Raw genomic sequence first — 25,204 nt, 5'->3', positions numbered from 1 at the left:
GTACAGGTGGAGTGAATCGCCTGGGAAGGGAACTGTGTGGAGAGGGCATCTCCATGGGTCCATGCATTCAGCTCCATACTTGAGCGGCGTCACGGAGTGAGACCCTAGGGGCCAATGAAAGGTTAAGACATCTATTTAATATTTACTGCAACAGTACCACAGTCTTACTATCCATTCATTAGTTGATAGACACCTTGGGTATTTTCATTTCCTGACTATTATAGATATTCTACTTAGGAATACTATATATTCCTAAATAGAGCAGCAATAAACATGAATGAGCTAGTATCTCTATAGTAGCATAGAAACTTTTGAATCTATGCTCAAGAGTCATATAGTGGAATAATGTGGTGGATCTGTTTCTAGCATTTTAAAAAACTGCCATGGTGGTTTTTAGAAAATATCAGTATATCAGCAGTGAAGTTGTGTTCCTCTTTTCCACCCCTACACCAGCATGTGGCATCATTTGTGTTTTGGATCTTAGGCTTTCTGATTGTAGTAAGATAAATTCATGGAGTAGTTTTTATTTGCATTTCCCTGATAGTTAAACATGTTGGGCAATTAAAGTATTTTATAGCCATTTTTATTTCATCTTTTGAGAATGTTTTGTTTAAATTTATGTCTCATTTCTTATTTTGTAAAATATTTACTGAATATTTTATGTATTTACATTTCATAAGTTATCCCTTTTTACCCCTCTTCCATTCCCCCTCCACTCTCCCCTTGCTTCCATGAAGATGCTCCCACTCCGAACCACTCACTGTCACCTCATCACCTTGGTATTCCCCTACACTGAAGAAATGAGTCTTCACTAGACCAATGGCCTCTCCTCTCATGAATGCCAAACAATGCTTTCTCTGCTACAAATGCATCTGAAGCCATGGGTCTCTCCATGTATACCTATTGGTTGGTGTTTTACTTCCTGGGAGTTCTGGAGGGGGCATTGGTTGGTTGATAATGTTGTTCTTCCCATGGGATTGCAAACCCTTTTAGTTCCTGCAGTCCTTTCTCTAACTCCTTCATTGGGGTCCTCGAACTCAGTAGAATGGTTAGCTGCAAGAATTCTCATCTGTATCAGTATTGCTCTGGGCAGGGCCTCTGAGAAGACATCCAAATCAGATTCCTGTCAGTAAGCACATCTTATCATCAGCAATAGTTACCAGGTTTGGTAATTGCATATGGGATGGATCCCCATGAAAGGTAGTCTCTGCATAGTCTTTTCTCAGTCCTTGCTCTACTCATTGTTCCTGTATTTTCTCCCATGAGTATTTTGTTTTCTCTTCTAAAAAGGACTGAAACATCCACAGTTTGGTCTTCCTTCTTTTTGAGCTTCATAAGGTCTGTGAATTGTTTCTTGGGTATTCCAAGCTTTTTAGGCTAGTATCCACTTATCAGTGAGTACTAACATGTATTTTTTGTAGCTGGGTTAGCTCACTCAGGATGATAATTTCTAGTTCCATCCATTTGCCTAAGAATTTTAGGAAGACATTATTTTTAATAGCTGAGTAGCACTCCATTGTGTAAGTGTACCACATTTTCTGTATCCATTCCTCTGTTGATGAATATCTGGGTTCTTTCCAGCTTCTGGTTATTATAAATAAGGCTGCTATGAACATGGTGAAGCATATGTCCTTGTTATATGTTGAAACTTCCTTTGCAAAAATGCCCAAGAGTGGTATAACTGGGTCAAGTTTTCTAGTACTATGTCCAATTTTCTGAGGAACCGCCAGACTGATTTCAAAATTTGGTTGTACCAGCTTGCAATCCCACAAACAAAGGAGGAGTGTTTCTCTTTCTCCACATCCTCGCCAGCATCTGCTATTACCTGAGTTTTGATCTTAGCATTCTGACTGATGTGAGTTGGAATCTTAGGGTTGTATTGATTTGCATTTCTCTGATAACTAAGGATGTTGACCATTTTTTAAGGTGAATATAAGCCATTCAGCATTCCTCACTGAGAATTCTTTGTTTAGCTCTGTACCTCATTTTTAATTGGATTCTTTGATTCTTTGGTGTCTAACTTCTTGAGTTCTTGGTATATGTTGGATACTAGTCCTTTATCAGATGTAGGATTGGTAATGATCTTTTCCCAATCTGTTGGTTGCCTTTTTGGCCTATTGACAGTATCCTTTGCTTACAGAAGCTTTGCAATTTAAGAGGTTCCATTAGTCAATTCTTGGTCTTAGAGCATAAGTGATTGGTGTTCTGTTCAGGAAAAATTTCCCTGTGCCTATGTGTTCTAAGTTTTTCCACATTTTCTCTTCTATTAGTTTCAGTATACCTGGTTTTATGTGTAGGTCTTTAAGCCACTTGGACTTGAGCTTTATATAAGGATGGATAAGATCAAAAACTCAGGTGAGAGCACATGCAGGCAAGGATGTGGAGAAAGAACACTCTTCCACTGTTGGTGGAACTGGAAGTTGGTACAACCACTCTGGAAATCAGTCTGGTGGTTCCTCAGAAAAGTGGACATAGTACTACCTGACGACCCAGCTATATCACTACTGGAAATATACCCAAGGACGCTCCAACCGATAGAAGGGAGAACAAAACACTTATGGGAAGAAATAATAGGACAAGTAGAGGAGCAGGGATTGGAGAAAAGATCCATCAACTACCCGAACTCACCACAGCTCCCAGGGAGTAAAACAACAACCAATGAGTTTGCATGGAGAGACCCTTTTGGTTTTTAAACAATGAGCTAGTAATAAAAGCCTTAGGTAAAGGTGAGGGCATGAGACAGCAAGGATGCTAGTAGTTTTCTAAATGCTTTTTAAGAGATATAGAGAAAATTATGGATATGAAACATTCATCATGGTTTGCTGTTCACTACTGATTAGGTTTCTTAGAGCTTTGACAATCTGATAATTATTATGTATAATTTTTCAAATGTTATTTTATATGTAAAGTAAAGCAGATTTTTGTTCCTCTGTATCATCTAAGAGTATATTATAAAGACCTAAATAAATGTTGCAAGTTATTATTGTAAAAAAATTAAGTGGTTATTTTGGTAAAGTTAGAGGTGAGAACTACGTTTATCCTAACTTTTCTTGGTTGTATATATGTGTTACCTTTTGCTTTTTAGCAAGGGACAAGAAATGTCCACACTGGAAGGTAATGCGTTATAATTCTTAACTTTATATTACTAAGTATTTTATTAATTATACAAATCATAAATATCTTATTTCAAACTATATTTAGAAAGTGATTCAAATGCAAGACCCTTTTACAACCAATGAAGCAAGCACGAGGAAGATACAAACCTGCAGATCAGGTAAATTTAGAAACACAAAATCCTCTGAAAGGAAGTTGTATAGAATATTGGAGACAAGCTATTCCAATCACCCATTAGCTTTAGGACTTCATTATTAGATTTGATGTAATAGATGCAGGTGCCACTGCCAGCATCCACATTGCACAGTAAGTTGTATATGAGCATTAGAAAATATTTTTAAATTGTCATTTTCTGTTCATATTTATTATTTCTCCCTCCTGTTTTTTCTGTTCCATACCCTCTACTGTCTCTGCCCCTTCCCCTTACCTCTCATCTTTATGCCTTTTCTTTAATTATTATTATTATATACATGCATCATTCACACATACACAAATACATATTAGTGCAATTTCTGAGCCTATTCAGTGTTGCACCTATGCATATATTTTAAGGCTGGACCACTTGGTACTAGATAATGAATTATGGGCTCATCTCTAAGGAAGACTGATTCTCTCTCTCTCATTAGCCATTAACTGCTGGTGGTTTTTCATCTGGGGTGGGGATTTGTGAGGTTTGGCCCATCCACATTGGCATGTCTGCAGCTACTGCCTTTGTTGATGCTTTATTTAGACAATTGTATTGTTAAGATTTTATGGGTGCACATGCCTGGTCCTTTGACTTGCAAGTCTCTACCTCCCTTTCCATGATGTTTTTGAGTCTTAGATACTATATGTGCATCAACTGGGAACGGCCGTCCACTTTGAAGGCATTTTCTGTGTTTTGGTCAATTGTGGGTTGATGGTCTCCAGTAGCTGCAAAGAAGCTTCTTTGACAAGGGGCTGGAACCACACTTAACTGGCTGTATAGGGGCAAACATTTAGAATAATGTATGGGCTTGGCTAGGTTTTGGTCAGCTTTGTATAACCAGAGAGGAGCAAACCTCAGTTGAGGAAAAGTCTGTGGGCCATTTCTTCATTATTGCCCATTGTGTTTAGTGCAACCCTTAGGCAGGTCTTGGATGGCATAAGAGAGCAGGCTGAGAAAGCAAGGCAGGAAGCAGCACCCCTTTATGGCCTCTGTTTCAGTTCCTGCCTCTAGGTTCCTGCCTTGAGTTCCTACCCTGGCATCCCTCAATGATGGACACCGACCTGAAGCTGTAAAAAATGATTTCCTCTAAAGTTTCATTAATAGTGTCTTATCACAGCCCTTAAGTCCCACTAACACAGTTAAGAAAGTGACAGTAGTAGGTTTACCTGTAGATCCTGTGATATCACCAGCCATGGGTTCACAGTTCCATGCATGCATTTCCTCCTACTGTGGAGACTTTAAATTCAATTAGATAAATGTTGGTTAACTCCTTACATGAGTAACACTATTCCACCTTTGGGGGAAATCCTGCCATGCTAGTCACAGCTGGGTAGGACTAGTGAGTGTATTTCTTTCTTGGCAGTTGGCATCACACCCTTTGTTGTTGTGTGAGCTGTTCTTCTTGAAAGAGGCTTATGGGTCAGAGCCAACTTGATGATGCAAAGGTCTATGTCCAAAGTGTGTGTTAATTTCAGAAAAAGTGAAATTTTAAGAGGAAATAAAGGCTACGAGCAATAGCTTATGTTATTTGGGGATCTCTCACACTACTCTGTTTAAAACCTCAAAGCAGATTTCTCATGCATCATTCTGCAAGTTTTGTTAGATAGTCTATGGCTTTTGGAGGGAGTATTATCACCAAAATGGCATAGCTTCATTAAAAACGTATGTGTGTGTGTGTGTGTGTGTGTGTGTATGTCTGTATGTACATGTCCATGAATACATATACACTCATATGTAATTTTAGGTAAACATAAAGTGATGCTTCCCTATGGAATTTTATATCACTCATAGCATTATTTATTCATCCTTTATTTTTCTACCTCTATGCAGTCTTCCAGCTCCTTTCCATGTTACACCCACCTCAACATTTCACGTTCCTTTTTAAAAACACCTGTTTCCTACTACCCTCCCCAGTTAGAGCTTCTTTCCCATGTCCCTCCCTGCCATAGTCCCTTTTAACCTGCCTGGTTCTTGCAGTTTCTCCAGGTTATATATTCCTCCAAGATAGGAATAAAAACAAAATGGCCTTGGTCTTTGTAGGTCTAGCTCACTTCGCTTGACATATTTTTAGTTCCATCTATTTTATGTGACTTCATTTTTGTTTTTGAATTTTATTTGTATTGGGTACTTTATCTACATTTCAAATGTTTTCCCCCTTCAAAGTTTCCCCTCCACAAACCTCCTATCCCCTTCCCTCTCTCTCTGCCTTTATGAGGTGCTCCCCCACCCAACCACCCACTCCTGCCTCAGCACCCTAGCATTCCTCTACATTGTTTCATTGAGCCTTCACAGGACCAAAGGCTTCCCCTTCCTCTGATGTCCAATAAGGTCACCCTCTGCCACATATGCAGCTGGAGCCATGGGTCCTGCTATGTGTATTCTTTGGCTGATGGTTTAATCCCTGGGAGCTCTGGTTGGTTGATAAACTTTATTTTTTCTTTACATCTGGATGGAATTCTGTATTATATGTATCACATATTTGTTACCGATTATCAGTTGAACAATATGTAAGTAGTTTCTATTTCCTAGCTACTGTGAATGGAGAGGCAGTGAACATGATTGAGTAAACATATGCAAAATAGGGGTGAGTGCTTTGGCCACGTTTGAGGGGTGGAATAGCTGCATCACATGATAAGTCTATGTTTAGCTTCTTGCTTACTCACCACACCAATTTCCAGAACGACTGTACCAGTTTGTAACCCCACAGAGAAGGGATGGAGGTTCCCTTTCCACCAAATCCTTTTCAGTAATCATCACTTGTTTCCTTTTGTAAGAGAAACGTTTATTTGAAAAATTTTACCTTTGCCTAGAAACAGTCTCCTGAGAAGGAGATGATGTCTGAAAGTCTCAATAAAACCACATTTACAAAAGGTTCTTTCTAAGAAGAATATGAGAGTTTTGCATGAAGCGACTGGGAAACTATTCATCAGAAAATAGAGCAGGCATTGTTCCAGACTTTGTCAAAATACAAGCTTTATTCATGTTTTTTTTTTCTAATTTGTCAGGCCCCAAATAATTTTGTCTTTTATGTTCCTTATTATATAAGAATTTAAAGAGAAAAATTTAAAAAGCTAATTATGTAGACCCCTTTCAAGTTCAGTTTTATAATAAAACTGTTTGAATAACTAGACTTTTGTATTTTTTATTATTCTTTAATAATGTTTTTTACAGTGCAGTCTTTATAGTCCTACCAGTCTGGTCTCTGACTGTTCCATATTCCATACCTCCTCCCCACAAGTCTCAAAGAGAATGTCCCCACACCCTACCCTAGCCCCCCAGACAGCCCAATTCCCTGGGTTCTCAAGTCTCCCGAGGGTTACATGAATCTTCTCTGACTGAGTCAAGACCTTGCAGTTCTCTGCTGTATATGTGTTGGGGGCCTCATATCAGCAGGTGTATGCTGCCTGGTTGGTGACCATGGGGTCAATGTGAGTTGAGACTGCTGGTCTTCCTAGAAGACCCCCACCTCCATCTGCTTTGCAGCTTCTTCTGGCTTTTCCCGAATTCAGCCACAGAGGTCACCAGCTTTTGTTCATTGGTTGGGTGTAAAGATCTGCATCTGACTATTTCAGTTGTTTGTTGGGCCTCTCAGATGGCAGCCATGCTAGGCTCCTGTTTGTAAGCACACAATAGTATCAGTAACAGTGTCAGGCCTTGGGGACTCTTCTTGAGCTAGATCCCAATTTGGGCCTGTCACTGGACCTTTTTTTCTTCAGGCTCTTCTCCATTTTTGACTTTGCAGGTCTTACAGAGAGGATCAATTCTGGGTCAGATTTTTTGACTATAGGGTGGCAACCCCAGTCCTCCACTTGATGCCCTGTCTTTCAAATGGTCTCAACAAGTTCCTTCTTCTCACTGTAGGGCATTTTATCTGAGGTCCGTTTTTTTAAGTTTTGGGAGTCTTTCACCTCCCAGGTCCCTGGTACATTCTGGAGGGTCTTCTTACATGGTACCTCCTGAGGTTGCATATTTCCATTCTTTTTTTTATTTTACATTTAATTATATTCTTAATAAAGGTCAAACATACATAATAAGACATTATTTACTATGTTACAATATGAGAGCTATTTTCATGGTCATAGCATCAAAAATTGATATTCTTTTTTTTGTTTTTTGTTTTGAACAATTTTATTTTAAAAAACAAAGATAAACGTACAAATTTTAAGGATTTTTGCATAAAAGTTTATGAATACATTTTTGTCAATGTTTGGCATTTTTTATCAAAGGTTTGATAGTGTGCATTAAGGTCTCACTAGTTACAATGAGCATAAAGTACATGTAAATCAGGATGTAACCCGGAATTAGTCAAAGTTTTCTTGGTGTGTAAAGATTGAGCATAATGATTTTTTTCTTTTCTTTCTTTTCTTTCTTTTTTTTTTTCTCTTGAGCTTCACACAGTCTGTGAGTTATTTCTAGAGTGTTCAGTGTTTTCTGGGGTTAGTATCCCATTATAAGTGACTGCATATTATGTCTGTTCTTTTGTGACTGGGTTATCTCACTCAGGATGATATTCTCTAGATGTATCCATTTTCTTAAGAATTTTGTTAAGTCATTGTTTCTGATAGCTGAGTAGTACTCCATTGTGTAAATGTACCACAATGTTTGTATCCATTCACCTTCTGAAGGACATCTGGGTTCTTTCCAACTTCTGGCTATTATAAATAGCTCTGCTATGAACATTGTGGTGCATATATCTTTGTTGTGTACTAAAGTGTCTCTGGGGTATATGCCCAGAAGTGGAAGAGCTGCGTCTTCAGGTAGTACTATGTCCAATTTTCTGAGGTATCGCCAGACTGATTTCCAGAGTGGTTGTATTAGTTTGCAACCCCACCAACAGTGGAGAAGTGTTCCTCTTTCTCTGCAACCTCACCAGCATCTGTTGTCATCTGAGTTTTGGATCTTGGCCAATCTGACTGGTGTGAGGTGGAATCTCAGGGTTGTTTTGATTTGCATTTCCCTGATGGCTAAGTATGTCGAGCACTTCCTCAGATGTTTCTCAGCCATTCGATATTCCTCAACTGAGAACGTTTTGTTTAGCTCTGTACCACATTTTTTAATAGGGTTATTTGATTCTCTGGTGTCTAGCTTTTTGAGTTCTTTGTATGCCTTGGATATTAGGCCTCTATCAGATGTGGAGTTGGTAAAATTTTTTTCCCATTCTGTTGGCTGCCGTTTTGGTTTCTTGACAATGTCCTTAGCCTTACAGACACTTTGCAATCTCATTAAGTCCCATTTGTTAATCATTGACCTTAGAGCTTGAGCCAGTGGTGTTTTGTTCAGAAAATTTTCTCCTGTGCCTGCCTATGTGTTCTAAGGTTTTTCCTACTTTCTCATCCAATAGTTTCAGTGTATCTGGTTTAATGTGGAGATCTTTAATCCACTTACACTTGAGCTTTGTACAAGGAGATAAGAAAGGGTCTAATTTCATACTTTTGCATGCTGAGTGCCAGTTGGACCAGCACCATTTGTTGAATAGGCTGTCCTTTTTCCATTGAATGTTTATGGCTCCTTTGTCAAAAATCAGGTAACCATATACATGAGGGCTCATTTCTGGATCTTCTATTCTATTCCATTGATCCACATGCCTATTTCTGTACCAGTACCATGCAGTTTTCAGCACAATTGCCTTGTAATATAGCTTGAGGTCAGGGATACTGATTCCCGCAGATGTTTTCTTGTTGTTGAGGATGGATTTTGCTATTCTAGGTCTTTTATTATTCCATATGAAATTGCACATTGACCTTTCCAATTCCAATAAGAACTGAGTTGGAATTTTGATGGGGATTGCATTGAATCTGTAGATTGCTTTTGGTAGGATGGCCATTTTTAAAAAGTTGATCTTTCCAATCCATGAGGATGGGAGATCTTTCCATTTTCCGAGATCCTCCTCAATTTCTTTATTTAGAAGTTTGAAGTTCTTGTCAAACAGGTCCTTCACTTGCTTAGTTAGAGTCACACAAATGTATTTCATAGTTTTTGTGACAATTGTGAAGGGTACCTTTTCCCTAATTTCTTTCTCCACATGTTTGTCCTTTGGATATAGGAAGGCTACTGATTTGTTTGAGTTAATTTTGTATCCAGCCACTTTGCTGAACTTGTTTATCAGCTGTAGGAGTTCTCTGGTGGAATTTTTGGGGTCACTTAAGTACACTATCATGTCATCGGCAAAGAGTGATTTTTTTATCTCTTCTTTTCTGATTTGTATCCACTTGATCTCCTTTTGCTGTCTAATTGCTCCAGCCAGGACTTCCAGTACTATGTTGAGTAGGTAGGGGGAGAGTGGGCAGCCTTGTCGAGTCCCTGATTTTAGTGGGATTGCTTCAAGTTTCCCACCGTTAAGTTTGATGTTGGCTGTTGGTTTGCTGTATATTGCTTTTATATTGCTTAATTATTGACCTTGGATTTCTGTTCTTTCCAGGACTTTTAACATGAAGGGGTTTTGAATTTTGTCAAATGCTTTCTCAGCATCTGGTGAGATGACCATGTGATTTTGTTCTTTGAGTTTGTTTATATGGTGGATTACATTGATGGATTTCCTTATATTAAACCATCCCTGCATCCCAGGGATGAAGCCTACTTGGTCATGATGAATGATTGTTTTGATGTGTTCTTGGATTCAGTTTGCAAGGATTTTGTTGAGTATTTTTGCATCAATGTTCATAAGTGAGATTGGTCTGGAGTTCTCTTTCCTTGTAGGGTCTTTGTGTGGTTTGGGTACGAAGGTTATTGTAGCCTCAAAAAATGAGTTAGGTAGTATTCCATCTGATTCTATATTGTGGAATAGTTTGGAGAGTATTGGTGTTATATCCTCAATAAATGTCTGATAAAATTCTGCACTGAACCTGTCTGGACCTGGGCTTTTTTTGGTTGGGAGGCTTTTGATGACTTCTTCTATTTCTTTAGGTGTTATAGGGTTATTTAGATGGTTTACTTGGTCCTGGTTTTACTTTAGGATCTTGTATCTGTCTAGGAATTCGTCCATTTCCTCCAGATTTTCTAATTTTGTTGAGTATAAGTTTTTGTAGTAGGATCTGATGATTTCTTGAATTTACTCAGTTTCCGTTGTTGTCTCCACTTTCCTTTTTGATTTTGTTAATTTGTATACTCTCTCTTTGCCCTCTAGTTAATCTGGCTAGGGGTTTATCAAGCCTGTTGATTTTCTCAAGAACCAACACTTGGTTTTGTTGATTTTTTTCAATGGTTCTTTTTGTTTCTATTTGGTCTATTTCTGCCCTAATTTTGATTATTTATTTTCGTCTATTCTTCTTGGGTATATCTGTTTCCTTTTGCTCTAGGGCTTTTAGCTGTGCTGTCAGGTTGCTGATGTGAGCTCTCTCCAGTTTCTTTTTGGAAGCACATAGGGCTATGAGTTTTCCTCTCAGTACTGCTTTTATTGCATCCCATAGGATTGGGTATGTTGTGTTTTCGTTTTCTTTGAATTCTAGAAAATCCTTAATTTCTTTCTTTATTTCTTCTTTGACCTTGCTATCGTTTAACAGAGCGTTGTTTAGTTTCCATGTGTATGTGGGCTTTTTTTTTTTTTTTTTTTTGTCTTTGTTGTTGTTAAAGAACAGCCATAGACCATGGTGATCTGAGAGGATGCATGGGAGTATTTCAATCTTCTTATATCGATTGAGGCTCGTTCTCTGTCCAATTATGTGGTCAATTTTTGAGAAGGTGCCATGGGGTGCTGAGAAGAAGGTGTATTCTTTTACTTTAGGATGATATGTTCTGTAGATATCTATTAATTCCAGTTTGTTCAAAGTCTCTGCTAGTTTTACAGTGTCCTTGTTCAGTTTCTGTTTCCGTGATCTGTCCATTGGAGAGAGTGGGGTATTAAAGTCTCCCACTATTAATGTGTGGGGTGAAATGTATTTTTTGAACTTTAGTAGGGTTTCTTTTATGAATGTGGGTGCTTTTTTATTTGGAGCATATATGTTAAGGATTGAGAGTTCCTCCTGACAGATTTCCCCGGTGATGAGTAAAAAGTGTCCTTCCTTATCTTTTTTGATAACTTTTGGTTGGAAATTTACTTTATTCGATATTAGAATAGCCACTCCAGCTTGCTTCTTGGGGCTGTTTGCTTGGAAGTTTTATTCCCATCCTTTTACTCTGAGATAGTGTCTGTCTTTGTCTCTGAGATGAGTTTCCTGTATGCAGCAAAAGGCTGGATTTTGCTTATGTATCCAGTCTGATAGCCTATGTCTCTTCATTGGGGAGTTGAGTCCATTTATGTTAATAGATATCAAGGAATAGTTGTTTCTGTTTTTTGCTATTATTGCTTTTGTGGGTTGAGTTGTGTCTGTGTCTTTTTCTTCTATTGGTTTTCTTGTTTTTACTAGGCTGTATTTTCCCTCATTGTATTGGGTTTTCCACCTAAAATTAGTTGTAGTGCTGGGTTTGTGGTCAGATATTGTGTAAATTCAGATTTGTCTTGAAATATCTTAATCTCTCCATCTATGGTGATTGATAGTTTTGCTGGGTATAGCAGCTTGGGCTGGCACTTGTGCTCTCTCAGGGTGTACATGATGTCTGTCCAGGGTCTTCTAGTTTTCATAGTCTCTGTTGCGAAATCGGGTGTGATTCTGATTGGCCTGCCTTTATATGTTACCTGACCTTTTTCCCTTACTGCTTTTAGTATTCTTTCTTTGCTTTGGGCACTTGGTGTTTTGACTATTATGTGTTGGGAGGTATTTCTTTTCTGGTCCAACCTATTTGGAGTTCTGAAGGCTTCTTTTATGCTCGTAGTCATCTCATTCTTGAGTGTAGGGAAGTTTTCTTCTACAATTTTGTTGAAGATATTTACTGTGCCTGTTAGTTGATTCCCTTCTCCCTCTTCTATTCCTATTATCCTTAGGTTCGGTCTTCTCATTGTGTCCTGGATCTCCTGGACATTTTGGGTTAGGAGCTTTTTGGTTTTTTCATGTTCTCTGGCTGTTTTGTCTATGTTTGCAATGTTGTCTTCTGCCCCCAAGATTCTCTCTTTCATCTCTTGGCATCTATTGGAAATGCTTGCTTCTGTGATTCCTGATTTCTTTTTTAGGTTTCTACCTCTAGGGTTATCTCTTTTAGTGTTTTCTTTATTGTGTCAATTTCCGTTTTAAATTCCCTCTTCCATTCCTTCATCTCTTTGGTTCTGTTTTCCTCTAGTTCTTGGAGTTTTTTGAGTGTTTTTCTTGTTTCCTCTTTAAAAGCTTCTGAATCTTTTTTCTTTTCCTCCCGTTCTTGTTTAAGTATCTCTATCAGCATCTTGAGGTATGATTTCAGGTCTGTGTCTTCTTTTTCTGGAGTGTTTGGCATTCCGATGTTTGCTGTGATTGGGAGCTGTGTTCTGGTGTTGCCAGGTTGTCTTGGTTTCCTTGGGATATGCTCTTTCGCCTTCTCTTGCCATTTTGTTGTCAGTGATATGTTCTTGCCTTTCCCTTGTATCTATCTGGTCTGTGTCCCTGGATCTCCACTTGTCCAGGTGGCAGATGGGCGGAGCCCTGTTCTGTGCCTCAGAGTCGCAGGGTGGAAACAGAAGTTCCAAAGTTGCGATCCTTGTCCCTGGATCGGGCAGGTTGGGGGGTGTGCTTTCTGTGCACACTCCGCAGAAATCTCTCTGCTCCCTGACTACCTAGATCTCCTACTCACCAGTTTTTAAACCTTTAGTCGATGTCAGTCTTAAAAAGTCAATATTCTATTCAAATGACTTTTAATTTAATTGGGTAAAGTTATCTCTGATTTTAAAATGAATTCTATTTGTGGTAATAGAGATAATTGTTTTAAGTAATTGGTATTCATAATTTATTATAATTAGCAGAATCTGAAGTAGAGGTGATCTCTTTGGAAGATGAAGTCAATTCCTAAAAGAATATAAATAACCCACAACAGGTATGTAAATATTTAAAGTTAAATTGACAATAATACTGTTTTGCTTTAAGACTTTAGCATAGGTTAAAAGAAACTAATCCAGCATTCTTCTAGCTATATAGTTATAAATGCCCTACTCATTTTTATCTGGTTGGTTAAGAATATAGTTTCTAACTTGTTCTTTTTCTTCTGGATCCAAAAAATCCCGTACTGATATTGGCATAATATATCTATAGAGTCTTAAATTTTTACTGATTTTTTTCAAATAAGTCTATTGGTCTGATTAACAAATTGTTGTGTCCTATGAATACAGTTGGGTTTCATAATTAAGTAAGTGTAATTGAACATAGACTACAATACACACACACACACACACACACACACACATATATATATACATATATATATGTTATTACTAGAATACCAAATTCTATTTTATATACTTTAATTTACACAAAGTTCAACTTTTCAGCTGGGTCACTTTAAGCAAGCTAGACTGGACATTTTTGTTGAACAGTAGATCTTTTGATATAAAAATATAGTATGTGGGAGCCATGAGACAAACACTAAAATATATCATATGCATTCAGATCCACTTAAGAAGGGCTAGGGTTTGTCTTGAGAAAGTTCTCCTTCTCAAAGGGTTATTCTGGCCAACCTATATTCCTATTTTCATGGCCCCTCCAGTGATAATACTATCCTGGTATAACAATTTGCAAGTGTTTGTATCTTTTCATATTTCATATGGGTCATAGGTTCACCCACACATTATTAATTTTCTTAATTTTACCAATGTTGAAAGTTCTAGTTCAAGAGAATTTAATATTTTACCAAGTCTACCTTGGTGTACAGGAGACATAAGAAACTTTTTCAACTGCATAAATCATTGGGGGAAACTTATAAAGTTGGATTGTGAACCCCATACATTTGCCTTCCTTTTTAAATTCGTCAATTAATCTCTTTTCCTTTACTCAGGTAATCTGTTTATTTAAAATGATTGGGTAGCTACTAGGCACTGTTTGGTAAGAATAGTAATACTCATGAGTGAGTCCATGGTTTAGTAATGGTGTTGTTATAGAGACAGATTTTTGTTCTGAAATATAACAAAGATAACATCATAGTCAGGTATGTGGCAGAAGGTCTGAATCAAGCACCTCTTATGAAGCCTGCACAGAATTCAGGAGCCTAAGAAAGTGCAGCTGATTTGAGCCAAATAGAACCCAGCTGTGTGAAAGAGGAGATTCTCCAGAAGTGTAAGAAGACTAGTAGGAGGTGACACTAACAGGAAACATCACAGTGTGCAATGGTGTTAGCAATTAAAATAATTTAACTTTTGGTAAGCTAACTTACTTTGCCTTAAATTTGTTATCTGTGATGTCAAGATAACATTGGGCTATTAAGTGGAATAAGTCATGTAATGTTTTACTTATGTATATAATATTAAAACTTTGTTATAACACCTTACATTTTATCCAGAATTCTGCTATATGGTCTGTGTTACTATCCAAGCCATCTCATTCCAAAGTCTTCTATTTCAAACCCTGGATAAATTTAACTAGCATTTTATAACAGCTCTATTTTAAGGAAATTGTTTCTTCAAAAAAAGATATTGTACACAAGGAGTTAATACTGATGTGTAAGTGAGCAATACGTCAAAATGAATTAAACAGATTACAAACACCTCTGAGGGCCTGACAAGATTAAATCTTACATACTGCAAATATTTTGCCATGATGGTGTCATAAAATACATTAAAAATATTATCATCTGTAATTTATGTAATATGGTCTTGGGAAAAATTAGACAACATTGACAATATGCTGGTTAACTTATTGAAAACCATTTAATAATTGATTTTCTTTCAGTTTTAATGGCACTATTAAAATGCAAAAAAAGTGGTTGTGTCATATTATTTATGACAAATGTGACTTAGGTTTATCTTGTGTCAGAAAACTATTACAAAAGCATCTCTATAAGGAAATGATTTATTTTAGCTTCCAGCTGTGTTATAGCTCATCACCAAAGGAAGTCAAGGCAGGATCTCAAAGCAGGGACCAGGAGGCAGGAACTGAAGCAGAGGCCATGGAGGAATGATGCTTACTGGCTTTCTCTCCCTGGCTTTCTCAACCTGGTATTATTATATCACCCAGGACCACCTGCCCAAGGGTGGCACCACTCAACAGTAGGCTGTGCATACCCACAACAATCACCAATCAAAAAAAGCAATACCTCCACAGACTTGGTCATGATCCCAAATAGAAGCAATTCCCCCATAGGAACTCTTTTTCCAGGGAAACTAGCCTGTTTCAAGTTGATAAAAATACTTACCAAAACACAGAGTTTCTTCCCATTATTGTTATTCTAGGTAGGGTTTATTGTTAATAAAGTTGTTAAAATGTATCTGCACAGACTCTTGTATTCTTAATCTGCAGGTTACTATTTTTTTTTTTTTTTTTTTTTACATTTTAAACACTCGAGTAGATTTAGAAACTGTAAGGATGCAGTCTCTTCTAGACATCTGAAATTCAACTTCTCTCTCACAGTGTTTATCTATAAGACAGTAATTTCTATAAGGATTAACCATCCCTGTTTTTAGGTTTTGAGTAGCTCTTCAAGTGTCTTTCAATGGTAAGCTTAAGTAGACCCCAACAATTTTGTGGCCATTTCCACTGTCCTTGTGGTGAAGTCACCAGTTTGAGAATATTACTAGAAAGGAATGAAAGGAATCTCATCAAGTGAGACTGCTTCATAGCACAGTCAAGGTGGACATGACTGTGAACATAGGGATGCTCGATGGTAAATAAGACACAAAATGACAGCAGTGTCGTAGTTAGTTCATTCTGTAAAAACCATACATCTCTCTTTTCTGACTAACAGAGCCCGAGACAAGGATGTGCACAGACAGATGCTGCCACTGCAAATAGAAGCCCATAGCTGCCGTGACTCCTGAAAGCATGAAGTTGGCACCTGAAAACAGCCGAAAGAGAAAAGATATAAACATATGATTATAAAATATCTACTTTAAACAAGCTTCAAAGACATGACCAGGATCTTAGGGATGATCTGTGAGATATATCAAGGAACTCTTTCAATGTTGGTGCTGCCCTTGTGGCAGAGAGGAATTCTGAACCTGGTTGGAATACTGGCTCTGGACATACTGTGAGATACATTAACTGCCTTCGTCCTTCAGTCTTAGTTTCATAAAGTCAAAAACAAACCCACATATATCACGGAATACTTGTATTTTTTAATTTTTATTGGGTAGTCTCTGTATTTACATTTCAAATGTTATTCCTTTCCCCCACAGTCCCATTCCCTATCCCCCTTTTCTTGTTTCCACAAAGGTAAACCCTCTCCCAACCACCCTCTTTCACCTCAGCACCTTGGCATTCCCCTATACTGGGAAAACAAGTCTTCACTGGAACAAAGGCTGTTCCTCCCATTGATGCCAGACAATCCAATCCTCTGGTGCGTATACACCTGGAGCCATGGGGTCTCTCCATGTGTACTCATTGGTTGGTGTTTTAGTTCCTGGGAGCTCTGGAGGATTTGGTTGGTTGATAATGATTGCTTCCCATAGGGTTGCAAACTCTTTCATTTCCTTAAATCCTTTCTTGAGCTCCTTCACTGAGTTCTCTGTGTCCAGTCCAATGGTTAGCTGCTAGCATCCTCATCTGTATCAGTATGCCACTAGCCTAGTCTCCGAGGAGGAATCCATATCAGGCTCCTGCCAAAAGCACATCTTGACTTCAGCAATAGTGCCTGGGGTTAGTGGCTGCATATGGGGTGGATACTCAGCTGAGACAGTATTTGGATAATCTTTTCTCCATTTTTTTCTCCACTATTTGTCCCTGTATGTGTTTGTCCTCCCATGAGTGTTTTGTTCTCCATTCTAAGAAGTACTGAGGCATCCACATTCTAGTCTTCTTTCTTTTTGAGCTTCATAAGGTTTGTGAGTTATTTCTTGGGTATCCAGAGCTTTTGGGCTAGTATCCCCTTATCAGTGAGTGCATACCATGTGTGTTCTTTTGTGACTTGGTTACCTCACTCAGGATGATATTCTCTAGATGCATCCACTTGCCTAGGGATTTCATGAAGTCATTATTTTTACATATAGCTGAGTAGTGCTCCATTGTGTATATGTACCACATTTGCTGTATTGATTTATCTGTTGAAGGACATCTGGGTCCTTTCCAGCTTCTGGCTATTATGTATAAGGCTGCTATGAACATAATGGAGCCTGTGTCTTTGTTATATGTTGGAATGTCTTTGGATATATGCCCAGGAGTGAAATAGTTTGGTACACAGGTAGTAATATGTCCAATTTCTGATGATTCGCCAGACTGATTTCCAGAGTTGGTTATACCAGCTTGCAATTTCACCAAAAATGGCTGAGACAAGGTTTCTCTGTAAGGTTCTGGCTATCCTGAAAGTTGCATTTCAAACCAGGCTGTCTTGGAACTCAGAGAAATTCACTTGCCTCTCCCTGCAGAGGGCTAGGATTAAAGGCCAGCACCACCACTGCCCAGCAAAACCTATTTTTTAAACCCAGAAGGGCAAGCATGTCACTAACTGGGCCATTTCTTTACCCCCACACTTAATTTTCTTTATTGTATTTTGTCTTGAGACAGTGTCTCATCTAGCCCAGCTGACTATAAAATTTGGGAAGCTTCACATTTCCTATAGCAGGCAGAAGACATTTTCCTAAAATGCAAATAAAAATTACAAAGTTTGTTATAATGTGTGTGTGTGTGTGTGTGTGTGTGTGTGTGTGTGTGCTTGCGCTTGCTTGCTTTGAGTATCTGTGTTCACCACTCACATGCAGTACTTGCAGAATCCAGCAGAGGACAGAATATCCTGTGTAACTGAAGTCACAATGATTGTGAGATGCCATTTTGGTTCTGGGACTCAATACCCCTCAGTTCTCTGCAAGGTCAGCAAATGTTGTTAACAGAAAGCCATTTATCTCTCAAATCTATACACTCAAATTTTAATGGGGATTTGAACTCAGGTCCTCATGCTTGTAGAATAAGCACTTTACCAACTGAGCTCTAACCCAGGGATTTTGGGAAACCATGTAAGCCCAGCAAAGTGTCACCAGATAATTTATCAGAGAGCTAAGAGGAGGTACTCTAATATGAAGAAAAGCAAGGTTGTCCTGAACCCACTTCTCTGGGCTTAAGATGACAAAGGTCATACCTGATCCTTAGTTGGCTCAAGTCTAAGTGGATCAAGGACGTTCACATAAAACCAGATACACTGAAACTAATAGAAGAGAAAGTGGGGAAGAGCCTTGACCACATGGGCCCAGGGAAAAATTTTGTGAACAGAACACCAATGGCTTATGCTCTAAGATCAAGAATTGACAAATGGGATTACAAGCTGGTACAACCGCTCTGAAAATCAGTCTGGTGGTTCATCAGAAAATTGGACATAGTACTACCTGAGGATCCAGTTTTACCACTCCTAGGCATATACACAAAAGATGATCCAGCATATAACAAGGATACATGTGGGCCTGAGTTCTGGAGGCCTCACACAGAGATCTCTGGTCTGGGTAGTTTAGGGGGGGGGTTCAGGCGAAGGGGAGAGAACTCAAGTAGTGAGGGGGAACCATTTTCACCACTTCTGTTGCTGGTGCTTCCCTGGATCTGTTTCCATAGCTGCTGCAGGACTGAGCCCGCTGGAGACTCTGGTGGATGTGGGGGTGTGGTGCAGGGGAGTTTCGGGCTGCGATTTTGGGAGAGCAGATCTCTTCCCCAAATAGTTGTATTACAGCTCTTATGACAGAGGCTCTTAGATAATGGAATAATTCTTTCACACCTTTATATAAGAATCTCACAACATGTATGCCACTTCTGTTCACACTGATCCACCTATACCGACGTTTTCTTGAGGGTTGGAGAGCTAGTCAATGAGTATTGATCCACAAAGCCCAACACACAGCAGAGAGCACAGACTAGTGAGTGCTTTGATTTCCACTTCTACCCTTTTGCTTACCTGGCAGAGATGTGAATAGGTCCCTGCTTCAGTTGCAAGCTCTTTTGATAGTGTCTCTGTGGCCCTTGGCCTGCTGTGATACAGACTCACAGCCAGCATGCTTTTGGGGAAGAAGAGTAAGGGTCCATGAAGGAAGTGTTGAGAGATCTGGTGCATGTGCTATCCCCAGTCATGGGTTAGAAGTTCCACAAGGCACTGGTCTACAGTCAGCCTCTTGGCACACCTATGAGAAGGAGCATACAGTTCCCAACCATCACAAATAACAGAAAAAACAACTCAGCACTGCTCTGCATCTGCTTGTTAAAAGAACCTGATAATCCCACTAAAATCAGAGACTCGACAAGGCTGCTCACTCTCCCCCTACCTATTCAACGTAGTACTGGAAGTCCTGGCCAGAGCAATTAGACAGCAAAAGGAAATCAAAGGGATACAAATCAGAAAGGTAGAAATAAAAACATCACTGTTTGCAGATGACATGATAGTGTATGTAAGTGATCCTAAAAATTCCACCAGAGAAATTTTACAGCAGATAAACAAGTTCAGCAAAGTGGCTGGATATAAAATTAACTCAAACAAATCAGTAGCCTTCCTATATTCAAAGGACAAACATGCTGAGAAAGAAATTAGGGAAAAGTAACCTCCACAATAGTCACAAACAATATGAAATACCTTGGTGTTACCCTAATTAAGCAAGTGAAGGACCTGTATGACAAGAACTTCATATCTCTGAAGAAGCAAATTGAGGAAGATCTCAGAAGATGAAATGATCTCCCATGCTCATGGATTGGAAGAATCAACGTTGTAAAAATGGCCATCTCTCCAAAAGCAATCTGCAGATTCAATGCAATCCCCATCAAAATTCCAACCCAATTTTTCAGAGTTGGAAAGAGAAATTTACAAATTCATTGGAATAACACAAAAACCTAGAATATCTAAACCCATCCTCAACAAAAAGAAAACATCTGTGGGAATCACCGTCCCTGACCTCAAGCTATATTACAAGGCAATTGAGTTAAAAACCACATGATACTGGTACAGAGAGATAGGCAGGTTGATCAATGGGACAGAATAGAAGATTGAGAAATGAACCCTCACACATATGGTCACTTGAGTTTTGACAAAGGACAGCCTCTTTAACAAATGGTGTTGGATCAACTGGCATTCAGTATGGGGAAGAATGGAAATAGATCCTTTCTTATCTTCTTGTACAAAGCTCAAGGGCAAGTGGATCAAAAATCTCCACATTAAACCAGGTACACTGAAACTATTAGAAGAGAAAGTAGGGAAAAACCTTAGAACGCATTGGCACAGGGGAAACTTTCCTGAACAGTACACCAATGGCTCATGCTCTAAGGTCAAAGATCAACAAATGGGACTAATGAGATTGCCAAGTTTCTGTAAGGCTAAGGACACTGTCAAGAAAACAAAACGGCAGCCAACAGATTGGGAAAAGTTCTTTACCAACCCCACATCTGGTAGAGACCTATATCCAAGGTATACAAAGAACTCAAGAAGTTAGAAACCAGAGAATCAAACAGTCTTATTAAAACATGGGGTACAGAACTAAACAAAACGTTCTCAATTGAGGAATATCAAATAGTTGAGAAGCAGCTAAGGAAGTGCTAGACATCCTTAGTCATCAAAACAATGCAAATCAAAACAACTCTGAGATTCCACCTCACACCAGTCAGAATGGCTAAGATGACAGCAGATGCTGGTGAGGATGCAGAGAAAGAGGAACACTTCTTTACTGTTGTTGGGGTTGTAAACTGGTACAACCACTCTGAAAATAAGTCTGGTGGTCCCACAGAAAATTGCCCATAGTCCTACCTGAAGACCCAGTTATTCCACTTCTGGGCATATACCCCAGAGAAGCTCCCACATACAACAAAGACACATGCACCACAATGTTCATAGCAGCCCTATTCATAATAGCCAGAACCTGGAAAGCACCCAGATGTCCTTCAGTAGATGAATGGATACAAAAATTGTGGTATATTTAAACAATGGAGTACTACTCTGCAATCAGAAACAATGACTTCATGAAATTCTTAAGAAAATGGATGCATCTAGAGAATATCATCCTGAGTGAGGTAACCCAGTCACAAAAGAACAGACATAATATGCAGTCACTGATAATTGGACACTAACCCCAGAAAGCTCTGAACACCCCAGAAATAACTCACAGACTATATGAAGTTAAAGAAAAACAAAGGCCAAAAAAAGAAAGAAAAAAAAAAAAAAAAAAAAAAAAAAAAAAAAAAAAAAAAAAGAAAGAAAGGCTCACTCCCTCCTAGCGGAAAAAAAATGTATAGCACCCTCTCAGAGTGTGGTAAGCCTGGACGTCAAATCATTAATAACTCAAGAGCTAAGATAATAGCTTTGTGGCAATTTTTGGTATTTACAGATCATTATGCTTAATCTATACCCAACAAAAAATCTGTTTCCATGTTACATTCTGTCCTACATGTACTTCATGCTTATGGTAACTAGTGGGATTTCTATGCATGCTATCAAATCACTAAAAGAATTAAATACTTACCAAATTTTTCACATAATGTTATGCCAAAATGCCTTTAAAAATCTGTAAATTTATCCCTCTTTAAAAAAAAAAGTGGTAAGGTTTTCTTGCTTAGATATTTTCTTGTTCTCTTGGCCTCACAATGTCAAATGTCCTTGATCTTCTGATCCTCTTCCATCTACCCAGAGTTCTGGGGTCATAGGCATGTACAACCATACCAGTCTTATGAAGTGGTGGGGATAGATGCTAGATGGAAGTGTGTAAGCACTCTCCATTGAACTGCATTCCTACCTCCACTACTGGCTCACACACCACACACACAGCCTTCTTTCTAAGGGACTGGGTATTCCGCCCTTGCTGATCTGTGGCAAGGTCTCTCACACACTGCACTGGCCCTGTGTCAGGCTCTTCAGGGTGACTGAGTTTCTATCTGGATAGCTTGTCTCAGATCGGTAGGAGAACAATGTTGTGCGCTGCCCTGGTGCTGTTTGTATTCTGATGTCTATTCTGCTTCCTCAAGGAGGGCTGCCCCAGAGGAGGGTAGATCACATACTCAGGTGATGCCACTGAATGTTCTCCTCATTCTGACTGATCAAATAAAGGTTAGAGAGTACGATTAGGAAGGGGAAGAAAAAGAGGACAGGAGGTCTCAGAAAACTAGAAAAGAGGCCGTGGAAGGAAGATGGAGAAGAAAAACATGGCTTGTAATAGCTGCAAGTAGCCAGGGTTCTCATAGCTGAGGAATAAATTGGTAGAGTGATCTATCTGCCCAATCTAGGCATATAGGTTATAAATATAATAATTGAGTTGTGTGTTTTTATACAGGATTATTGGAGTAAAAAATTACTGGACCATTTGGCCCACCAACCTGTCCTTTAGAACTCAACTAACCTGAGATAAAAGATCACCCCAAACCTACCCCCTGAATAAACAGCAGGGCCTGTGATCTAGGTTTGCGGTAGTGTGTGGATTGAAAGCTAAGTGGGTATGAGGGGTCTGGGCAGAGCTGCCGAGAGGCTCCCTTTTCAAGTCCTTGGCAGAGTGCAGTATTCAGGACAGGACCCCAGCCTCAGCATCCCTGTCACCTCATAGTTGAAGGTTCTTGGAGCCTAAAAGAAGGACCAAGGATTCTGGGGTGTGGCTGACTGCAAAAAGGCCATCACAGCTAATAAAAAGCTTGCAGGGCCAATGCTTTTACACACTGAATCATTTCACTGACACCCTAAGACTATTTTGGGCTTCTCTTCAGTCTGCTTCCTAGTAATTTCTTTCTGTGTCCATCCCTGACTTGTGGAATGTGCTATACACATCTATGACACCTGAATACGGTCCTCAGTTATTTTGGCTGCTTATCATGTGGGATCTGAGGATGATCTTGGCCCTCGAGTCTGTATTGCCTGAAAAATGGGGACCTCAGTCTGTGAGCCTGTAGATTTTAATGGTTGCTTCTATTTTGTTAGGAGTTATAGGGTTATTTAATTAATTTACCTGATCACAATTTTAACTTGGTAAGTGTCTACCTAAAGAATCATCCATTTAATTTAGACTTTTCAATTTTGTGGAGTGTAGGCTTTTCAGGCAAGACTGAATTTCCCCAGTATTTGTTTTTATGCTTCCCTTTGACTTCTGATTTTGATAAGAATATTATCTTTCTGCCTTTTATTAAATTTGGATAAGGGCTTCTCTATCATGTTGACTTCCTGAAAGAACCAGCTCCTGGTTTTGTTGATCCTTTGTCTTTTATTGTTTCTAATTAATTGGTAACAGTCCTGAGCTTGATTATTTTCTCTGTTTACTCTATTGGGTGTGTTTGCTTCTTTTTTCTAAAATTTACATGTCCATTTAAATTGTTATTATGAGAAATCTCCAATACTTTTATGAAGGCGCATATGAACTTTCCTCTTAGCATGGATTTCATTCTTTTCTATAAGTTTGTCTACATTGTTCCTTCAATTTCAATGAATTCTATAAAGTCTTTGATTTCTTTATCTCTTCTTTGGCCTACTGTCTATTAAATAGAGAAAAACAAAACAAACAAACAAACAAACAAACAAACAAAAAAGGAAATGTGATGCTCTTGTCACTGTGTGGAGAAGAAATGTGGAGTCATCAAAGTCACCTTCCTTGCCTGGTGACTTCAGCTAAATCCCCATAGACAGTAGTTTGGCCTTAGTGGCTTTTTTCCTTAGAAATGAAGGCAAAGGACTGGGTTACTGACATATTTTAGAAAAAATATTCTTGGAAACTTAACCAGTGTAGGCTTGAGAGGTCTCCAACAAAGGCCTGGCCTCTCAGGGCCAAGGCCATGATAGACTGAGCTTGTAAGCAAAATAACCAGATCAGGTCTTGTGCATGCCCAGCAAGTGTGCGGAGAACCCCTATCATAGCTGTTGGACTTTCCCATTGGAGTGCGCATGCCTGTGTCTAGATGTGTTGCTTGGCAACAGTGGAATGGGCTTCAGTTAACGGGAGTACTTGTGCTGCCTGGACTCTATTCTGAGCTTGCCTGAGGATGCTTTGTCCTGGTGTTGTTGGCAGTGGGGAAAATACCTCTTTCAGATCTATATCAGTGTCTTGCTTCTGAGGATGACCAACAGCTAAGAGGGAGGGGAGGGTTTGGGGTGACTCGGGGTGGGTGGGTAGAGAGCTCCACTATGAACAAATTCTTGTGCTGCTGGAATCGAAGGCACTCTTTCTCTGGATCCTCCACTGGCCCAGGGAAACCATGTTGGGGTGCTTCTAGCCTCTGTTCCCACAGACAGCTCAAAAACTACAAAGCCTTCAGAAAGATCCATAAGGCTGCTAGCCTGGGTGATGTTGCCATGGTTCAGAGAAGACTGAAACTTGGAAGGAATGGCAGCAATGACCAAGACAGGAATGACAGGTGACTGGGCCTGGCCATCAGGGGTAAGGGACAGGCTGGGAGGCAGGTGGAGAAAGAAAATTGTCAGCTAACTTAAATAGCTCCAAGGACTAGGATGAGGAGAGACCTGCCAATGCCTTCAGTGTTGGTAACTAGTATGTTGACCTATGTAGCTAAGATGTCTTGGTTATCAATGGTGGTCATCTCTGTACTTGGCAGTTATTCTGATGTTTCATGAAGTGGGAGGTGGGGGGCACTACTGACCTAGAGCTGTTAACCAAGCAACTCCCTTTGTTTTTGAATTTATTAATGTTTTGATATCTTACCCTTCTCTTTTCTGTGATTGTCTGATTTACCTGTTTTTCTCCCAGGGACTATAGTAGGTCGATCTCATTTTCAGCCGTGCTGTCAAGCTGCTAGTGTATGCTCTCTCCAGTTTCTTTTTGGAGGCACTCAGCATTATGAGTTTTCTTCTTAGTACTGCTTTCATTGTATCCAATAAGGTTGCATATGTTGTCTCTTCAATTTCGATAAATTTTAAAAAGTCCTTAGTTTATGTTTTATTTCTTCCTTGACATAGCTGTCATTGAGTAGAAGAACATTGTTTGTGGGCTTTTTGTTGTTGTTGTTGTCATTGAAGACCAGCTTTAGTCCATGGTGATCTGAT

General features: G+C 39.2%; 1 protein-coding gene across 1 annotated transcript in view; it reads left to right on the top strand.

The window, feature by feature from the left end:
• Positions 1–25,204, top strand: part of LOC308421986 (uncharacterized protein) — a gene marked incomplete at both ends in the record, with an annotated part of 98,303 nt that overhangs the window by 62,489 nt on the left and 10,610 nt on the right. Inside the window, one exon of the mRNA XM_080918481.1 lies at positions 3,202–3,274. Within this exon, the coding sequence (XP_080774607.1) occupies positions 3,202–3,274 (73 nt within the window). The remainder of the gene's footprint in view (positions 1–3,201; positions 3,275–25,204) is intronic.

The sequence above is a fragment of the Micromys minutus genome (assembly GCF_963924665.1).
Source record: "Micromys minutus genome assembly, chromosome: 6".
Taxonomy (NCBI): Eukaryota; Metazoa; Chordata; class Mammalia; order Rodentia; family Muridae; genus Micromys; species Micromys minutus.
This window is presented reverse-complemented; position numbering and strand designations above follow the sequence as displayed.